This window comes from Syngnathus typhle, linkage group LG9 (assembly GCF_033458585.1).
Source record: "Syngnathus typhle isolate RoL2023-S1 ecotype Sweden linkage group LG9, RoL_Styp_1.0, whole genome shotgun sequence".
NCBI lineage: Eukaryota > Metazoa > Chordata > Actinopteri > Syngnathiformes > Syngnathidae > Syngnathus > Syngnathus typhle.
In genome coordinates this window covers 7,403,407-7,423,769 of record NC_083746.1, presented here as the reverse complement: position 1 = coordinate 7,423,769, position 20,363 = coordinate 7,403,407, and the positions used below count along the sequence as shown (strand labels likewise).

The 20,363-nt window shown below is 42.4% G+C and overlaps 2 protein-coding genes across 4 annotated transcripts; both read right to left on the bottom strand.

Moving 5' to 3' along the window:
- Positions 1-35: 35 nt before the first annotated feature.
- Positions 36-7,433, bottom strand: LOC133160216 (ras-related protein Rap-2a). 2 transcript variants are annotated; one of them, XM_061287874.1, is made up of 3 exons: positions 7,295-7,427; positions 6,551-7,190; positions 36-1,971 (listed from the first exon to the last, which is right to left on the bottom strand). In XM_061287874.1, exons 2-3 carry the CDS (start codon positions 6,862-6,864, stop codon positions 1,734-1,736), a joined length of 552 nt encoding a protein of 183 aa, XP_061143858.1. In that variant the 5' UTR covers positions 6,865-7,190; positions 7,295-7,427; the 3' UTR covers positions 36-1,733. The 2 variants fall into 2 exon arrangements, with proteins under 2 accessions (XP_061143858.1, XP_061143857.1); XM_061287873.1 differs by having other exon boundaries at positions 6,551-7,433.
- A 608-nt stretch (positions 7,434-8,041) lies between these two features.
- On the bottom strand, positions 8,042-19,972 carry LOC133160215 (muscleblind-like protein 2a). Of its 2 annotated transcripts, XM_061287870.1 has the most exons (10): positions 19,720-19,972; positions 16,764-17,232; positions 15,966-16,130; positions 15,687-15,884; positions 15,303-15,548; positions 13,882-13,935; positions 13,449-13,605; positions 12,435-12,470; positions 11,527-11,621; positions 8,042-10,368 (listed from the first exon to the last, which is right to left on the bottom strand). In XM_061287870.1, the coding sequence occupies exons 2-10, from the start codon at positions 16,923-16,925 to the stop codon at positions 10,354-10,356; spliced, it is 1,128 nt and encodes a 375-aa protein (XP_061143854.1). In that variant the 5' UTR covers positions 16,926-17,232; positions 19,720-19,972; the 3' UTR covers positions 8,042-10,353. The 2 variants fall into 2 exon arrangements, with proteins under 2 accessions (XP_061143854.1, XP_061143856.1); XM_061287872.1 differs by lacking the exons at positions 11,527-11,621; positions 19,720-19,972 and having other exon boundaries at positions 16,764-16,991.
- Between the last annotated feature and the right edge of the window lie 391 nt (positions 19,973-20,363).

The window sequence follows — 20,363 nt, the reverse complement described above, 5'->3', positions numbered from 1 at the left end:
TCTTAAACACATCTCCTTGCACAAGAAGCTGTCAATCCAAGTGTTGAGCACTTTTATTACGCAGAGTGTCGAATGTTAACAGAATCAGAGGAGGATTGAAGAAACATGTAAAAAAATAAAATACAAAAATAGAAAACCAATATGGTGACACAAGGTGGGAACCAAAAATCGTCTGCTTCCTGGTGTCAATTAAAATGCATCCAAAATGGGTACGCCGCAATTTGAATGTTTAGCATCATCGTTGTTACTATGGATACTCTGAACTAAATTATGCAGGTAAGTGTTGGCACTGAATGTTGTGGACTCCTGTTGTTGTTGTTTTTCTCAAGAACAACTAATAGACAAAATTGAAGGTTCCAGACCCCTGTTGCTGAAACTAATGAATGAAGATGACATTTCTCAATGTCAAATGTTTTTTCCACAATCAAAAATAAGTATCAGCGACTGTTCTGAACTCTTGTTTTCACAACCAATGAATGAAAAAAATAACACTGAAGCTTCTTTTTTTCATGACCCATTGATCGTGGAAGGAAAAAAATGGAAGTGTCGAACTCCAGTTCCTGCAACCAATTGAGACAAAATAACACTGAATCATCAAAGCTCCTTCCGCGACCATCTAAAGATCACTGAATGGTTTTAACTTCTCTTTTCAGAACCAAACTAAAAGAAAAAACAGTACTGAATGTTTTGAAATCCCATTTTCATTGATGCAAAGTAACACTGAATGTTCAAAGCTCCTTTTTTCCACAACCAATAATAAATCTGCAAATATAATCATTGGATGTTCTGAACTCCTGTTTTTGCAACCAATAAATGGAATAAGATAGCCCTGAATGTGCTGAACTCCTGTTTTTACAATCAAAACAAATACAGTTAAAGAATGATGAACCAATGTTTCTTTCCAGAATGATTAATTTAAAAAAATAATAACTGCAGTGGATGTTCAGAACATGCCCAACACGGATGTAAGCCATCTTGTTCTTCTCAAGACAGAAAACTAGTTGTGTGATTCAAGAGATTTTGCAAATCGTGTGATCAACAACGCCCCCACTGATTGAAACCAGGTAGTGCACTCTATTATGCCTGGATTGTTTTACAGACAAATAATTCCGAATAATTACTGAATCAATTGTACCTAGTTGGGATTATCAAACACTGACTGTTGATTCATTAAGACGATAAGAATAAAAAAAAAAACAATTGTGGAAGACGATGTGGTTTATCGTTACTGTGTTAAAACTAAAATGCTTTTTCTCTCCATTTACAATATTGGAGAAAACTAGCTAAAATGCTTTCAGGTCACCTCTTTGGTTCAGCCCAACAATGAGTAGGGAAAAAAAAAAAAAAAACCTCCCAAAAAGCACTGCACAAAATGTACATAAATCCAAACCTTTGTTCATATTTGCAGCAAAGGCATTCGAAAAACCAGTTACTGTTTGTTATCACAGTAAATGCATTAAAGTAAATCTTAAGAACATTAAAAAAAAAGGAAGGTCCCGCAGTGGAAGTCTTTGCCGATGATGACTAAAAACGTGGAGAGCAACATAAGGCGAGGGTATGTTTTTTTTTTTAAAGTTCTCGATATCCTATCACGTCATGAACAATGTCACTTTGATTTTACGAATCCATCGTGTTCAATCGTTTAATCGCCGTGTGTGCGGCGCCCATGTGTGTGCCAAGTCCACGCCTGTGTGTCGCTGCCATAAGCACCAACCTTGCCCCCCCCCGGATGGCTATTGTATATTGCAAGATGAGCAGCAGGGGTCGTCCTTGTCGGGCTGGGCGGCGTAGTCCATCTGCCGCACGATCTCGGCGAACAGTTCGTCCACCATGGTTTTGCTTTTGGCCGACGTTTCCATGAAGGGACAGCCCCACTCCTCAGCCAGCGCCTGGCCCTCGCTGGATGACACCTCCCGCTCACTCTCCAGGTCCACTTTATTGCCCACCAGGATTACGGGGACCTTCTCATACCTGAAAAAGGCACACAAAGTCTGTTAAAAAGTGCAATTTCCGGCACGGCAGCTTTCAATAAGCAGAGTCCATTTCATTTTCATCTACTCATGAATACATTACCCCAAAGTGGACTTTAATCTGAACTATCCCGTTCAAAACCTGTGAGAAAAAGAGGAACTCACAGGATGGCTCACAAGATTAATCGCAAGTTCCCCCAACAGCTCATCTTCCCTAATTGTTGCACAAAATAGAGGATGGCCATACGTTATCATTTGATTAAGTGATCATTCACGATTCTGTCGCGTCTGGCCTCCTTGACCATTTTAAAGTTCATTTTAAGCTACTTCTATCCAATTTCAAATTTTTTTTTTTTTCACACCGATCTTGCTTTAAAACCCCAAAAGTGCCATTAAACTGCATCCAGCAGTGTTTTTTGCTCCCACTCTTAAAATCCTTCCTTAAAATCAGGGAACATTAATAGCCATCACCGGATTTCACGGCGCTTGCTTCTGTGTTAATAGAATCGAGCCACTTCTTCAGCTTGTGTGGCTCACTGGGGCCTCGTTGCTACACAAAGACATGTGGCATACAGGAGAGGGCGGCTGGCTATATATAGTCATAATAACAGAGGAGGAAACTTGTGCTCCCTGGAGGTGTGAGACTGTGGCTGCCAAAGATATCCAAGCTCCAAGGGGGCTTGGGAGAAAAAAAAATATATATACAAGGGTGTCGACCACCCTGTGTCTGGACCAGTAATAGCAGATACTACATGCGGCTGTCTGGACAGACTTCTCGCAGATGGCAAACAAAATACATGGAATGGAAATGTAAAATCCCAAACGCTGGTTGTGCTAATGCAGCGTCTCCGACACGGTAAACAACATGTTAGCCTTGAGCTGGTGAGCCTCGAGGCGGCCGCAGGGGTTTACTGTGACTGCCCCATTGCCAGACACATCTCATCTATAATGCATGACGCGTCAAATCGCGCCCGTCTTGCTGACGGATGGCGCAAGCCGCCGATGGGATCGGGACTCTCATTTTACGGGGGCTCAAACCAACAAGACGAGGCGGGATTTTTGACAATAGCTATTTATGGAAGGGTCTGAGTCAGAGAATTACAAGCGCCTCTCGATTTTGGCACATGGAAGATACAATTCAGTGAAGATCAGAGCTATGTCTTTCGTAAACAACTCAAGAGAAGATCAAGGGTGGTATTTGAAAACTGGGATTCTCCCGTGTCTTTGAAAAAGGGCCCGTCCCATTTCCTTCCGTGCTAGATGCTATTCACAGATGACGTGGACTCTGCCCAACAAAGACATTAGGGTGAACCAATGAGATTTTCCCCTTCATTCTTAATAGCAAAAAAAATTACAGCAGCTCACAGGCCTCGTGGTTAGCACGTCTGCCTCACATTTCTGAGGTTGGAGCTTTAAATATCTGCCCGGGGCTTCCTGTGTGCAGTTTGTGAGTTGAGTTGAATTAGAAGGGGAGATGGCGTGGTGGTGGTGGTGGGAGGTGTCGGGATTCCTCCAGGTCCTCCAGCTTCCTTCTCCAGCCAGCAAGCTAGTTTCATTGAAGTTGACCAATAAAAGTGGCCATGACTGAGAGTGAACAGATGGATAGACAATGGACGAAGGTTTCTTAATCTTCTGGAACACAATTACTCCAGTAGATGGATCTCTATGTTGGCCCTGTAAGTGACTGGTTATCAACACAGGGTGTATCCCATGTCTCGACCCATCTTCTGCCCCTTAGATAATGAAAGTGTAGATGGATGGAGGGAGTTTCCAACTTTTCATCATATTTAGCAGACCCTGCAGCTTGACGTCTGTGTAAACATCAAGGTTGATCGCTTTATCTCAGCGTGCTTCCTCGTCACTCTCTGACCGTGGCGCTGTTATTTACATGCCCGCCAAAGTCACCAATCACCGCTCGTCCCTGGCACGAGGAATGATGCGGTCCACGGCAGGCTCGCAAAGGTCCGCGGTGTAATCATGTCCGCCCGTAGCCTCCGTGACGGCCGGCGCTGATGGACGCTGACAGAGCGACTCCTCTGACCTGAGCTAATGTAGCTGTGACGGATCGCTTCTGTTTAGGCGGTGGACAAGTCGCAGTGACAACACAATGTGGATTTCTAACAAGCGCTTTGTCTCTCGTCTGTCTTTTTTTGGATGCCCAACTGTCAATTCCGTCACGTCTGATATTGTTTGTTATCTTGACGACAGGGGTGGAGCTGGGGCGAAAGATTCATACGGTCTTTTGAAAATGAGGAGAGAAACAACCATGTACCTTTTCACACCACGGGTCAATTTAGAGTCTTCCACGAACCGAACGTGTTCCAGGGGATAACCCACACAAAGACAGGGAGGAAATGCAAACCCCCACACAGGAACGCCGGAGCCAAGATTCGAACCGCAGACCTCAGAAGAGTGAGATGGATGTGCAAACCACAATTTAGTAACATTTTCCATAGAATGTTCCCTCTAAACTGGTCTTTAGGCTTTTTTAAAATGCGCACCAACTATCAGAATGAAGCGTGCGTAGGAGTTGCGTGTGAAATGCGAAAATACATTTGTGCCGTGACATTAGAGAACAACACCAGACTCTCTCCCGGAGCGTGGGGCGAAATCGCGCGACAGCCGGGCTGCAGCTGGAGTGTGAAGGCGCATGTATGCATTAGCATATAAACATGCAGGATATAGGAAACAACGCAAGCGGCAGGAAACGGACCGACCTCATTACTACATTCACTGTTGCGCAAGTGCTCCGAAAATGCTTAAAAAGTAGCGTATACAAAACCAACCTGTTTAACTAAAAAAAAAAAATCGGATTTATTCAAATTATATATCAAATTTTTTGCTCATTTAATAGTGCATGGGAAGAGGACCTTGGGGGAAAAAAAATCCTTATTAAATTAGGACTGCGATATTGAGGAGAAAAATAAAACAAGATATGATTACTGTTAGATTATTTTTCAAAATTGTTCCGACGTAATCCAAATGCAGAACAATTTGAGGATCCAGGGTAACTCTATGGAATAATTTCATCACATTATGCTTGGCAAATTGGTAAAAGCATTCAGCCCGTTGAACCACAGCTTGTTGCTCAATGGTCAAGCGCATTCGTCACCTCACCGAGGAGACGAGGTCAAATATGTGAAAAATAAAACAACTACTAACCAAATGCACCTTATCATACGTTGATGTTCCACAGTCGCTACTTTGTCTGGTTTTTGCTGCCCTTTCGAAAACCAGACTATTCCAGTCAATGTGTCATTGAGTGAGGGTTAATCCCACAATAGCTAGCAGCGCTAAATCAGTTATGTGAAGGACTAAACTACAAATTGGGCATGGCCGCCAGATTACATTTTGTCGATTGTTCATGGGGAAAATTAAAATTTGATAAGGTACAGTTACTTGGAGGCTAATAATTAGCACATTACAGTAGATCAATCTATTCTGTGTTTTATTGTTTTTATGTTCCATCATTTGCTAACCTACGCTAACGGAGTCAAAAATCACTGTAAATATTTGCACGAAAAACACATGTTATCGTGTCTCGGTGGCGTCGTAAACCAACGCCCCCCTGTAATTAGCCCCACGGGAACGTTAATGCGTATCAATCAATTTTTATAGGGTTGCCGACTGTCGAGATTAAAACGCTGTAAGCTATTTTATTACTCATGAAGCAGCTCAAACAACTTTGTTGTAAATTCACGTCTCGAGTTGTTTATCATTGCATTCTGTGCAGAACACATCAATGTTAGGGCGAGACATAATTTATTATACTTAGTGTGGCTCGCGGGGAGGAATCATAGTTTTTATTTGGGTCTCGACTTGAAAAAGTAGAAAAACCTGGTGTAGATTCTAGACATCAAGCTGTAGCACTATTTCTGTAGCTCTACTTTTGAATGTGCATTATCTTGAGGGTCTTACAGAGAATAGATATGCTGGAGTCTTAGATATAACCATTATTAGATTTCCCTCATCACTACTCAGGGAATGCTGCAGTTTCAAAGCACTACTTTTGTCTAAATGAAGCTCTTCAATGCACTTCAACATAGTTCCTCGGCATCAAGATGCCACAAGATGGAAAACAGCAAGTAGGGGAATAACAGAACAGGTTCCAACACAAATCTGGAAATAGGCTAATTGAAAAATATGGAGTCATTTAGTTCTGACTCACACTTGTAAGCAGTTTAAATAAAATGTGTGAGTCGTAGTTTATCACATATTAACAAAACAGCTATGAGAAAAGCCATCATGCAAAGTGGTAAAAAAAATACAACAGTGTCTTTGCACATTCCAAATCAAATTGGCCACATGCTATTTAATGTGGGATGATGACTTTTATATATGTTTTGGGAGCATAGTATTATTAAGGTTTCAACTACAAATATGTTCATGTATCAACATTTTTAGGGTGTTGATGTTGGTGACTTCTGCTATTATTAAAAGGTCTTGCAGCCATGTGTTGTTTAGTGTCTACAGGCCTACTGTATTGTGTCTATAGGCCCACCCCTGCACCACCACGATGGCCTCTATGTGACATTAATTAATGCATGCATTTTACACTTGGACTTCAACATTCCACCCACCTTTTGACTCTTATGATCTGGTCTCTCATGGGCTTAATGTCCTGAAAGCTCTGCTGGTTGACCAGACTGTAGACGAGGATGAAGCCCTGTCCGTTCTTGATGTACAGGTCCCGCATTGAGGCGAACTGCTCGGTACCGGCGGTGTCCAGGATCTCCAGGACCGACGGCGAGGAGTCCACCTCGATCTCCTTGCGGTAGAAGTCCTCGATGGTGGGGTCGTACTTCTCAATGAAGGTCCCGGTGACGAACTGGACCGTGAGGGCGGACTTGCCGACCCCGCCGCTGCCCAGGACCACCACTTTGTACTCGCGCATCGTTGGATTTAAGTCGAAAAGCGGCTCAAAATCACAACGTTCACCATTTTGTGTCGGTTGTTGACAATAGTAGCACGGTCGGTTCGACTCAAAGCACAAAGACCCGGTGCTCCGGCACGGGCTTCATTGTGGAAATTCCTTCCTCCCCCCTACACCACAAACAACGCAGGGCCGACGGCTACACGACCGCCCGTTACGTGGAAGGTGACGGGACCAAAACGGTTTTGCTTCTCATGTGCTTACGCTCAGTCTTTGATATAAAAAAACAAACTTGCTCCATGGAGAACGCTGAGGGGGGTAAAATGCCTGGACTTGCCCCCCGCCCCCTAAAAAAAAAAAAAAGAACAGATGAGCGCACGCGCGCGTTTAAAAGCGAACCCGGAAATAGCCACGAACGCTAAATTGACAACGAATTTATATCTGATCAAACCATTTCCGACGTCTCGGGCATGTTTGCGTCTACCGGTTACTTTCCAGTAGGACGCCAGCCGCCATAGTGTCGGGCGGAGACCCACGACCTCTGCGTAAGCGGCCCACCACCAAACCCTCAAGTCCCCTCCTGTTTTCCGTAGCAGAATCCCACCCACCTCTCGTCCATCCATTTGATTGGCACTCAAGGCGGACCAATGGCGCCTTGTGAAGCCTGCGGTCCTGAATGAGGAGCACGGTGCGGACCGCCAATAAGATTGTCCCGTTCTCCTTTCCGTTCATGTGCTAATATATATATATATTTTTTAAATTCCATCATTCGGTTGCCCCAGTGACACACGAGCTGCGAACGGCCAATCACGGACAGCTGAGAGACGTGTATCCAAGAGGAGAATGAGCCGGATGTTGTTGCCATGGTAACGCTGCATCAGCCTGTTTAAATTTGAGAATGGTCGTCTGTATTTATTGCTATTCATGTGTGGGTGATGTGATGACATCACACAGGAATATTTATTATAGATGTACAATATTTGGTACACCTGTATGTATGACTCAATTGTGCATACAAACACTTCAGTATTATTTGCAATTTGAAACTCAATCAAATGCACATTTAATGGGTGTGGGTTTCTTGAAAAAGAACATTTGAAAAATATGTCAAATGTTGCCCCCCTCTGTACAATGCATTGTTTAAAAGCATTACAATGCATGAACGTTATACAAAAAAAAACCAGTAGACAACATTGCCTTACTTGAACAGTGTTTATTGACAATTTTAGACTTTTCATAGACTTTAGAAATCACTATTCACATGAAATGGATAATCATACACAGTAAAATAAGCGCCACTATTATTTGAGAAAATGAGGACAAGTTTAAAGTTAGGCCCGCTGATGGAACAAATCAATATTAATGTAACCATTAATAGCAGTATGACATCATCATCATCATCATCATAAAGCATTTCTGAGGACTGAGCGACGGTTTTAGTCTCCATCGGACATCATTTCCCAGAGTTGTAAAGCAAACACATCAGTCGATGAATAAGGCAACAATCACAATTGAAAAAAAAGGTATCTTTTCGGTTATCTTGACTGCTGTGGAAGCATTTCAAGGAAATGTTTCACACCAGAAATTCTCAAATCAAAATGAAACTGACGTTTTGTTTTGATGCATTCACTAACAGTGGATTATTTACTGCACTACGTTTAAAATGCACACCACCATACTGAAAAAGTGTTCTTAAGCACTGGATAGTTAAAATGTAATATGTGACAGTACAATCACGGCGACGACAAACATTTTTAGTTTGTGACAAGTTGAAAGGTGAACGCTTATTTACGCTACCACCTAACAATGCACTTTGTTACATCAACAATTCTATGGTCGTTCACTCCCGACACTCCAACCTGAACACCAAACGACGACTTGTCAGAGGCAAATGAGATCTCGTCGTGTCATTTTTTTTTTTTTTTTAATTTTTCAAAGAATCTCAAAAAATGTCAGCTTATAAGAAGTTACATTCACGGATGACCCCGGAGTAAGTTCTAGTGTGTTAACATTAAATACATCTGCAATAAAAATGACGTCATTAAGAGGAAATAATATAACAGCTTAATAGATTGTCGGAATTAATCAAACATAGTCATGCTAAAAAAAATAACTCCAAAACTTTAGGATGAGCATATTCATCAATGAAATAATTGTATGTAATTGACTGGTCATTTATTTCATTGTTTTGAAGTGCTGTCTGAGGCGAGTTACGCGTACACCGGGTTTTTACCATTTACAGATGTCAAGAATTTTTTTTAAATACACATACCAATTTTCGATAATCTTAATCAATTTTCAAAATGTGGCAGGCCTCACACCTGTGGAGGAAAAAAAAAAATCAGCGAGTGTTTGCAATGAGAACCCAAGCTGATTCACGTATGCCCATCCCTAGTAAACAACTAAAAAAATATGAAATTGAGGAATAAAAGTAATAATGGACATATTTAACAGAATGTCCTCAATCTTGTACAAATAAAACTACACTTGACGTCCTTCTTTAAATTCTTCTAATCATTTGCACATTCAGCTACTTAAGAAACATTGCTATGAGGGGGCAGAGGGTGACTACAGTCATCTTAAATATGAAATAAAATAAAGAGTAGATAATTCTTATTAATAACGAGGGTACATAAATATTCATTAAAGTCTTCACAAAGCATTTAAAATGTGTTCACGACCTTCTAGATCAGATTTTTTTTTAAATACAGGACAATGTCATTCGAAGCCCCTTAAATATGACGACTCTTTAGGCACTTGTAACATTCAAAACTGAACGGTTACAAATTAGTTCAGTCCTCGCAGGATCACGTTTCTATTTGAATATACACTGGATAAACTCCACGACAGTTATGTAAAATACCTGTCATTCTGACCCAATTTTTTTTTTGAAGGGAGGAAAAGAAGAAAAAAAAAAAAGGTTAACTCTGTGGCTTTAACTAGCACACTTGTTTGGGTCAAGAGCGGCAAACAGACTTTCAATGCAATGCAAAGGCACACCAGGTGGAGGAGCACTGCTCACTGTGAATAAAAGCCTGTACACCCAGAGCCTTCTTTATATTGATATAAATTAAAATAAGTGCTTTTAACTAATAAAACAATTGAATCTGGCACAAGGTCAAACAATCATGACTGAAACAATGCATTCAAGAAAGTGAACAATCTCTAACTCGGCTGTGACCCCTTTTACAGCGGGTGCTGCCATGACGCACATTTGACGTGACTATTTACATTGTTAGAATTTCAGCGAACACGTCTATCTGTTAGTATCTTCCAGTACAACGCGGTTTAGATGCTTCTATGTTACTTCTTCCGTAATTACGATGCATGTACGGTATGTCCATGAGTAGGGTCTTGTGTGTGACCTTAATGGGATACCGGACTGCGTGTGGCCATGAACTCCACTGGTGATCCTTGATCAGCATGCGGCTTGCTGTAGGTGACGTGCGCTGTGAACACTGTATGTACAGACGGGCTGCTCGGGATCTGCGTGGCACCTGTTTCTGGCGGTTACTTGAGAATGATCTGTTTCAGATAAGAGGGTGGAAACAAGACAAATGTGTCAAAAGTGTTCTTGCTGAGGACATACAAGGGCATTTGGAGCTTGTTAAATTTTTCAGGGGAAATAAAGGGAACCATGACAGTAACTAATGTTTGAATATTCAAACAGATGCTCTAAGTTCTACACCAAAAGTTTAAATTGAGTTTGGAGTATCTGGAGTACTGATTCCGATCAGATACCTTGGCTTTGAAGATGAACTGGATTATGGATATTTAACAAGTGTTTTATGTGATTCCTGTATTTGGAGACATCAGAAGCAATGATGAGTCAATGCTGCTGCATAGTTGCTGGGTGAGTGCTCAACTCTGCCCGTTTACAAACACCAAATGCAACCAGTAGGGAACCAGTTTGTCTCTCAAAAATGACTCGCTTGTTCTGTTATTTGAAGATATGTTGTTTAAACGTGTCACATTATCTAATTCCAAGTTTTTTGTTTTTGATCTTCCCTAACTGTCATTAGTGTGAACTGTTTCCGCATTTCGTTAAGTGCATCTTTTTCTCTTAAGACGCAGACGAGCACAAAAGCTTGTGGCCATTTCTTTCTCCCTCAGACGTACACACGCACTCTAGGGAGTGGTGCTTTTTGGGAGATGCCGCCCACAACAGAGAGCACTTTGCATGGCTGCGGATGAACAGACTGCTGCCTAAAGACAGCTGTGCTGCAGTCACTAAAATCAAACCTGAAATGTCATAATCGTCAGTGGCAGTGAAAGAGTTCAATCTTTTTCAGCCAATCCCGATTGGCTCGTGACAATTTTTTCCTCATATTTTCCTCAGATTTGTTGCTTGGTGTCTTAACTGTATGAAGGGGGTTCAGATTAAAAGGTTCCCCTGCATGTCATCCAAACCTGAGAGAACATTTGTTAAATTCAGCAATCGAGATAATGTGAAAACGGCGAGAAAAGCAAAAAGGAGTGTGAAAATTGACACGGCAAGTGTTTGCAGATGTCACTACAAGTGTTGCCTGTCTTAGCAGAAGTAGCTGATCGACGGGCAACATGAAGCTCAATGACAGCCGATGCAAGCGGGGACACAAAGCGACTCCTGCGATTTTAAAAGAGCCCAAGGTTGTCTTGACAAAAAGCTTCGGGAAAAAAAAAAAAAAAATCAACTGAGCAAACCTGATTGGCTGGTGCTGTTGCTGCGTAGGGGACACTTGTGGCGGGAGAAGTTGCTGCAGAGACACTAGCAGGCGTAGCACTGTACATCATGGGGACTGGCTCAGGAAGGGGGGAACCATGGAAGCAATGAAAAGGCAGGTGGAGCATTATGGTAACCATAGCGACGTGTGTCTCTAATTTTTGCCAGGCAAATACAAAATGACGTTAGCAGCAAGGCGTCACTGGGTTAGAGCTGCAGCTGGCGTGAGATTACACAGCAGAGCGAGGCAGCGGGAGGAATATAAAGAAGAGGGCTGATCACAGGGACAATTAAGACATTAACCCAGAGAAGCAACACCACTAAATATTACCAAAGCTTTTTTTTTTTTTGGGAGGGGGGGGGGGGATATTTACTAAATAAATACTATTGTGAAATGTCATGCTTACACTCGTCAGCCGTTTTAGGCACACCAGATTTAATCAAATAAAAATTCTAATTAAAAAGATTTCAATGCATCATTGATATACTATAGAAAGTCAGAGATAGTTCAATTCAAAAGGGGAAAGTTAATATTGCTAAAATGTACTCTTTTTTTTTATTTCATGAGATGCATCTGCTTTTTCAAATTAATTCAACAAAATGAAACAGTTGTTAAATCAACAATCAATATAAAATGTTCCCGAGTGTATATTTCAAAAGCAGACATTTCAAAATGTTGCGAAGTTTCAAATTTTAATCCTACCACATTGAATATTGCTTTTTCATTTGTTTCAATTGCACTTGCTGAGGTAATATCTAAGGAAATATTAATGCCATATAAGACGTAGACTGCAAAGACAACACTGAAATAAAAAGTCATGTGTATCTTGATTGCAACATGATTTTTTTGAGCCAATTTCACTCAGCTCAAAATGGACAAGGTACTTACCGACGCTGTTCGCAGGAGTCATACAGAAAACAGACCCTGTGTGGGTATGATGGAAAGAGATGAAATGTTGATAGAATGACTGCTTGTTTCCCGAGTCAACTGGACTAGCTCAAGAGTTGCTTATGAAAAGACAACATTAGAAATGACAGTACGCTTATCAATTAAGCGGTTGTCATGTCAACAGCCACGTTGCTAGGTAGCAACCTTGTCTCGGTTGGTCCTGCTCGCTGAGTGTCAGTGCGTGTCAGATGACTACAATGTCACATTGGTTTAAAGAGCAGTCGTGGCTGAATATGTTCATTAGCGGTGAACAAAGCCGTTTTGTTACACCTCTGAAATAGTGCTCCAATTCAACGTGAGGTTACATAAGTGACTTTGAAGGCTTTGGTTTTTTTTTTTCCTTTGGCAGGTTTACTGGAGTCCTCCACCAATGCACCTCACCTATCCAATTAACAGCTCCTCAAACATTAACCCAATGCACCTCACCTATCCAATTAACAGCTCCTCAATCATTAACCTATCTTGGACTCCGCCACGCCAGCAGATTTTGCCTTTTGCCAAGGTTGTGTTGTGTTTGGCCATTTATAAAACTTGATATTGTGCAATACTTACAGTGCCCTGTTCTGCTCTCTGTTTCCACCCTGCCTGGCTGATTTGTGCTCTTCTGCTCTCCTGCTTCGGCTCCTGTTTCCTGCCTGCCTGGACCCTGCACCTGGATTCCTGCGACCTTTTCTGAACAGGAGCCATTCCCTCCAGCCACAACAATGTCCACATGTGACAATAAATATCTCTGCTGCTGTTGTTGCTACTCTCATACCTGCATGTGGGTCCTTTTGACAATCTTAACCCTAACAATTTGTCTTTGTAAAGGCACACTCTTTGAATTGGAACTCATAAGAAGTGCTATGCCTAATGGCTATGACTGTTAATGGAAAACACAGCGTAGAGTATTTTCTTTCGCCCACTTGCACATTTCAATAGAGAAAATTCCTTGGTGAGTGAGTCAGTGCGTACCTGCGGGGTAGAATGCGGCCGTGGGCTGCTGCAACTGCGTGCTGGCCAGAGCCTGCTGGTAGTGCAACAAACTGGGGCTGAACAATGAGCTGGCCCAGTTGCTCTTCTCCAGAGCTGCCCTCTTTGGTAGCGGTTGCAGGAGGCTGTGGGGGAAGCCCTGAAAAGCAAAAAAAAACATAACTAATTTAAGCCCGTATTCTTAAATATTTGGTGGTCATTTAAAATAAAGAAAAAAAACTACACAGATAAATGTAACTGTTAATTACAAGGCATGCACTCATGGTTTCAGGATACAAATCCGAATGGAAATAATGTATCACATTAACTCTACTGAGATTGACACAAATGAGATTACAGAAAGCTCACAGTGACGAAACGACATGATATCACAGTATCATTTACTGGCTACATGCAAAGCAAAAGGTGAAAATACCAGGTCTACAGTTGCCTCGAGGGGTCGCTTCATTGCTTTGGCAGTCGACTGAGTCTTTTAAGAGCGGACAGCGAGCACATGATGGCAGTGGGCCAATGGGGGGGTCAAGCGTATTAACATACAGCAAGCACAGGTGCATCATGGGGGACAGCGTTGTGCATAGATGAGAAGGGGGGAAAACAAAAATAAGCTGAATGTAGTATACCACATAAAACACAGTTTGCATGCACAGTAACCACTCAATGTCTAAAGATAAACACTTGTGTGTCATTTAGTGTTCAGTAGATTTATGATAGATTCTACACATCCATCATTCGAGATACCGTTGCAGTCTTTGTAGAAGGCTAATGATAGCTGTTAAAGATTATGGCTACATGGAGTAAACAAAACCAGCATTTGTTTATGGGAGCGATGCATTAGGGATGGGCATAAGACCAGATTAGTCCATTAATTGATTGTTAAATGTATGGAATCAAGTGTCCATTAATTTTGTCTTAAAGCGATTGAGGCAAAATGGGGGTGCATGACTTGGTTGAAACCAGCAGTTCATTTGGCCTCAACTAGCCTGTGGCCTGAAGAAAAACAGGGTTACTGACACTGGCACAGAAACAGGCGTTCAGAACATTCAGTGAGCGGGGGAGAAAGATTTTTCCATCTCTCGATTGCAGCCCATCAGAATGAAGAAAGAAAAATAAAGAATAGTGAGTTTACCCAGGCTAGTGAAGTTAGCAGGGCCTGCCAGTAGAGTTAGCATGTCAGCATCTGCATGGTTTGATTCACTAGATTCATGTTTCTTCTATTTCTGAACAATAACCACCGTTATTTCTGTACGGTATTCTGTTTGAAGCAGTTAGGCCTCACACATTCTTGATGTTTAAAAAAAACATTTAGGTGAATCGTTACTTTCCTCTATGGTGAATTTAGTTACAAGCCCCTCCTTACAATGCAAACAGCATGACATTGAAAAGACAAAAACAAACTAATAAAATATCACGACATAACAGATGCTAGGTTTGTAGCTGTGTTATCAGAATATCGAATAGAGATTAGTTTTCCGTGCAACAGCAGCTACCTCCTATTTGTTTGGTACACAGTAAGATAGAAAGCTAAAATCGCCGCGACTGTAAATATCAAGAGCCATGCAGTAAAGTATAACATAAGTGAAAGGGAGAAACAAATAAAATGGTTTAACATTTTTAACAACACCGATGGTCTATGGAGAACATATAGAGCACACATAAAGAGCACATTTTGGTTAAACTCCCGGGACTTGCATTCTGAATTGAATTCAGTACACAGCTAAATACAAATAAGACTTAACATATAGAGTTTGAACTAGACTATGTCACTGTTAGCTGTCATTTAGGCATGAGTTAAAATGAGCTCATTCTTAAGATAGGCAAAGACATTGATTTTCTTACCACGGCTGCAGCTGTGGCCTGGGCCGCCATGGCTGTCTGATGTTGACCGGACTTAATTTTGGCCTGCAAGTGTGCAGGCGGGTGAAAATACTTGCACTTGTCGCGGCTGCAGCGGCTCTTGATGTAGTCCATGCAAACGGTGACGGTATTGTCGACGCTATCGATCATGGGGTTGTCGCTGGGGTGGGCAAAGCGGCAGTCCGTTTCTCCCCGAGAGCAGGTCCCTCGCTGAAACTCGCGGCACACCTACAATCGGAGTCACAAACGTATTATTTTGTAAGACCTGTAAGAAAGTCTTTGTGACCACATTTGGTGACCAGTGGTAACATTATTTGTTACTTTTCAATGGGTTCATTAGGTTAGATTGGACCCGCTCAACTATACCTCCAGTTTGTCGGTGCGCTGGAGCTTCTGGGAGGGCGAAGAGGAGGAGGAAGAAGGCGAGCTCTGAACCGTGACAGGCGGGCTCCCTGAAACGAGAACCTGACTGTTGGGGAGGATGTCTGTGGGAAGAAGGCCCATCCCGTGGCTTAGGGGCGTCAAGTAGGAACCGTAGCCGAGACCAGAGTTAGTGCCAAGACCCTGTGTCGCAGGAAATGAAGGCTGTGAGACAATAAGGACGGAGAGAGATGGGATTGCATTCGCTCAATGTGGTGGACTCACCACAGACGGCAGACTGGCTGTAGGGATCATGATCTGCATCTGCTGGGCGAGCACAGCAGCTGCTGTTTTCTGCTGAATGAGATTGTTGCGCCCGTTTATTTCCAGCTGAGTCTTTAAGTGGGAAGGTGGATGGAGGTACTTGCAGTTCTCTCGAGAGCATCGACCCTGCATTGGTTGAAGAGCGGCAAAAAACAAAGTACATTAAGCTCCTTTTATTCAATTTTCCCATCTGAACACAGGCAAGGATCCATCTTCGGAATGGACCATCAGGGATCGTCGCCACACTCCTCCACAGCGGCAGCGCGGAGTCACCAGCGTTTTCATCTCAATGACGTGGCGGCTAGTTCTCGCGGGCTAACTGCGTAAGCTTATGCTTCACACCATGTGAGGAAAGTACTCGTCTTATAAATTTTTCCTTAGCAACTAGTTGGAATACCGCCACAGTTAAATGCCTTACCCTGAAAAGATGACGCGTATGCTCTGCATTGGATCAAATAATTGCATCACCTCTGATAAAAAAAAATCTCTGACAAAAAAAATAAAGAACTAGTGTTCCTTGTGTTGAAGTTGGGGCCTCGCTAACAAATATACCTACTTTGATTAGCAGCCCTACACTCTGCAGTTATCTAAATAAAGGGCGTGTTGTGCTATTGGCTAAGATCTTAAGAGACGTGAGTGCAGGATGTTTTCTTGAAATCTAAGTCATGGGACGCATGGGACACGATCACATGCCACCGGAACCGCAACTTTCTAGCACCAGCAGAAGCGGCAAAAACCGAACAATGTGATCTTTCTTACTTTTAGTGAGTCGAAGCAGGCGATGACCCTCCCATTTTCCACTTGGCAGCTCTTTGGCGGGTGAGCAAATTTGCACTCCTCGTCACTACGTGAACAGTTTCCTCGCTGAAACTGTCGACACACTTCCAGGGTCAGCCATTTTGTATCTCTCCCCGACGCCATGTCCAAAGGTTTTTGATCATAAACTGGTTTTATTATAAGACAATCACGGTGCAGAAAGCTGAAGGCCAATCACACTCCTCTCCTAAAACATGAGCCCTCCATGAGCTGGAGCTAGAAAGATCCGAAGGAGGGTCGCTGAGCTCGGAGATCACCCATCCATCGTATACCACCGCTCACTGGCTTTGCTTTGGAAACTAAGCGAGACCAGGTGCTTCTTTATACCCTTATCCTTCTTTGATTATGTGCAAAGAAGCGGCCCTTGGATGTTGTTTCTGGATATCTTCTTAAAGGCACCTATATTGGTGAGCTGAAAGAGATAAAAACACAAATATTACTTGCATGTTGGTCCCAGTTTAGCAAAGCCACACAGAAAAAATATACTTGTGAAGTAAAAAGGCAACCTTACATGGCCAATAGAGCAAGTACCTGAATACTTTTGAAACCTGGCAATACTGAGGTAACCTGCAAATGGCTCAAATACTATACACATGTTCAAAATGCGATGTTTCTTCGGTGATCCCTATTGCAGTGGTTTCGTGTCCTGACTGAATGAATGAACTAAGCAAGTATTGTGTATTAAGACAAGTTTCTTTGTAATAAAGTCAAGAATATGATTTCACGCTTGTTGCAGCAGCAGCAACTGTCGCCACAGAAACACTTTTTGAAAAAAGTCCACGGAGAGAACATGACCCAGATAAAGAAGTGGGTCATGATCCATGATCAAAAATTGCTCAATGTGTTACCAAAGAGAAAGACACTCACAAAACTGAATCAGTCACTTTACAACTTTTCTCAAAAATCCTGTTTCCTTTAGAGCAACACTCACCACCTGTTGGGCAGATGGATGATTCACAGAGAAACTTAGCAGTAGCAGACATTTGTGATGTAAAGTGCGCTGTGATCATGACACCTCTGATCCACTGAAACAACAAGGCAAATGGAGAAATAGTGAGCTTTATATTATTGCCAATATTTTCCGTGTTCTGTTGTATTCTTATTTTGTGACCCAGCGTCATTCCAGAACTGAAGTATTTGAGCCATTGGCTGGAAAGCAAGTGAGCTGTGTTTGCTCTCACAACGGCGCAACCACCCATTTTGTTTGTCTTCGAATACAGACTTTTCTGACTTTAAGGTTAGAGGTTTCTGACTTTAATGTCACAATTCTGACTTTAAAGTGGGAATTCTCACTCTCAACTTTTTCCCCCCTTCTTAACTGGCTCTAATCCTCTGCTGTAAAGGACCAATTTAACACTCCGGAATGTTTAACTCGTTATTTCCGTGCTGTGACTGCCCAGTTTTGACTATGTGCAATTTAGCTGTCTGTGAATGTGTGTTGTTCATGAGTTTTGCTACGTGTCACTAGAAATGTGCTTGGAAATAGTAAAAAAATAACTTTGAAAATTCAGATACAGATACTGCATCTACATTGGGCATGTGTACAGTGTAAATCCAGCCTTAGAGAAAATGAAGTCATGTGGAAGATGCGTCACATTTATTATGATACCCAACACCTTGCTTAGCTAAGGTCGACCTCCATTCATAAGGAACATAAAGTAGATAATACTTTACACACACATTCAGGATTAGTCAACACGGAACAGGATACACACTGCTGTACTACTGTACACTTAGCTGTGTGACACACAGGAAGTTGAGGTTTGGGGGGGTTGAATTAACTTGCATATGCAGGCTGAGAAATTAGGCTCGACAAACGTGCAGGTTTTCCTTCGCATTGGTTGACCGGGAGCTAACAGTCGCAAGCCATCGTGAAATCCCAGTGCACACAAGAGAACATTCCTTTAGGGGCACAAGTCAGGAAAAGAGCCAGGCCAAGCAACTTTACCTACCCAACCGACTGCCCTCGCTTATATGCAGCACACCCGTCCACAACTTCAGAGGCACTGAGGCACAGATTTAAAATGATTATCAACATATGTAAAAGAAAAAACAACTCGGTGGTCAAAACATTTCCTCCACGACAACAGGAAAACTGGAACGACTGAGTCCAACATTCCCAGCCTCCCCCTCTTCCTGCCGGGAAGACCCTCCCAGTCTGCAATGGACCAATTGGAAACAAGAAAGGGATACAGTGGGAAAGCTGTCTGCAAAACACTGCTGCTATTGGAATACAAACTTTCCTTTTCAACTGGTGATGGGAATGTCACTGCCACTGGAAATCATCAAAATTCAATGCATTAATGTTATTTTTAGCCATGGCTAAAAAAAGTACATTTAATACATGTAATTGTTAGCAGAACACAGCAAGAGTTTGCTTCCTCACAGAATACACCAAGAGTTTGTTTCCACTAAGTATGACCACAAGTATGACCACATGAGGCGTTTCCTTTGATGAAATGCTGAACAGAAAGTATTTGCTTAGCCTGGCCGGTTAATGTACAGCTCTCAACCCGGACACTGTTTAAGCAATGTGGAAAACAACCCCCTGCTTTGCAACGGATCGCATCAAGTTCAAAATACACGTTCACGGTGCACTGATTGAATTCTTTCCATTTCACGATTAACTGTTGACATTCGACGTCATGTCACTCGGACGACGCATCGTCACTATCACAACGTCAAAGGGACACTTTCATGGAGTCACTGGCTTATTTTATATACTTCAGCACTATAACGTTGAGTGTGGGTGTTATTTTTCCAGATGACAATATAATTGTCATTCTGACGTATTTAGCATTAGCACCGCTGGGGCTGGGCCCCCAGCGTATGTAATGACGACGTATAAGCAGTTAGCATGATGCTAACTCGGGTTGCCCAGGGGCGAGAAGTTGCTTACCTCATCGCCGCGGATGAACCGCTGCCCGCGAGGTTGGTCGGAGCAGGATAAGGGGAGGGGGGCATGCGGCAACGCACCACAGCTCAGACGCGGCGAGTCAAACCCCAACCGTGTGGCCAAAACGAGCGCTCGACAACCGCTTGATGTCGAACGAAACGGTAGCTGAAGTATCTCACCAACTACGGGGACCTCATTTACCAACAGCCATTACTTTGTGACATTACACAGCTTTGAGCAACAAGCTTTTGACAGCTTACTGTACAGTCGTCGATGTGATGTCACGAAGGGGTGTATGGAAGACTCGCGTAACTTATAAAAACGTGGCATTTTCACTTTAGATCGTTTAACATAAACCAAAGCGGACAGACATAAACTTGAATTGACAATATATACCGTATTGAGCGTATTTCATGAAATAGTTGGATACGTTCTACAGTGCTTACGCATTGACACCCCTCTGAAACTGCAGAGTGGTTCGATCCACACGAAAGCCAGGAGGCTAGAAGGGCAAAGGGTTTTCTTGTTACCAAGGGAACAGTAATAAATCCGTGTGAGATTTGTTTTATTTTGTATTATTCTTAACATTTAAACCGTCGTGACTCTTTTATTTTAATATTTATTTCAGTTGCTGACTTTTGCCACGT

Coding starts and splice junctions, on each gene's coding strand:
- LOC133160215 (XM_061287870.1), bottom strand. CDS start 16,925: ATGGCGTCGGGGAGAGATACAAAATGGCTGACCCTGGAAGTGTGTCGA. Junction 15,885..15,965: donor CAGCCAGTCTGCCGTCTGTG/GTGAGTCCACCA, acceptor CCTGCGACACAG/GGTCTTGGCACTAACTCTGG. Junction 12,471..13,448: donor GGCCGCATTCTACCCCGCAG/GTACGCACTGAC, acceptor ATACCCACACAG/GGTCTGTTTTCTGTATGACT.
- LOC133160216 (XM_061287873.1), bottom strand. CDS start 6,864: ATGCGCGAGTACAAAGTGGTGGTCCTGGGCAGCGGCGGGGTCGGCAAG. Junction 1,972..6,550: donor CAGATCATAAGAGTCAAAAG/GTGGGTGGAATG, acceptor TGCCTTTTTCAG/GTATGAGAAGGTCCCCGTAA.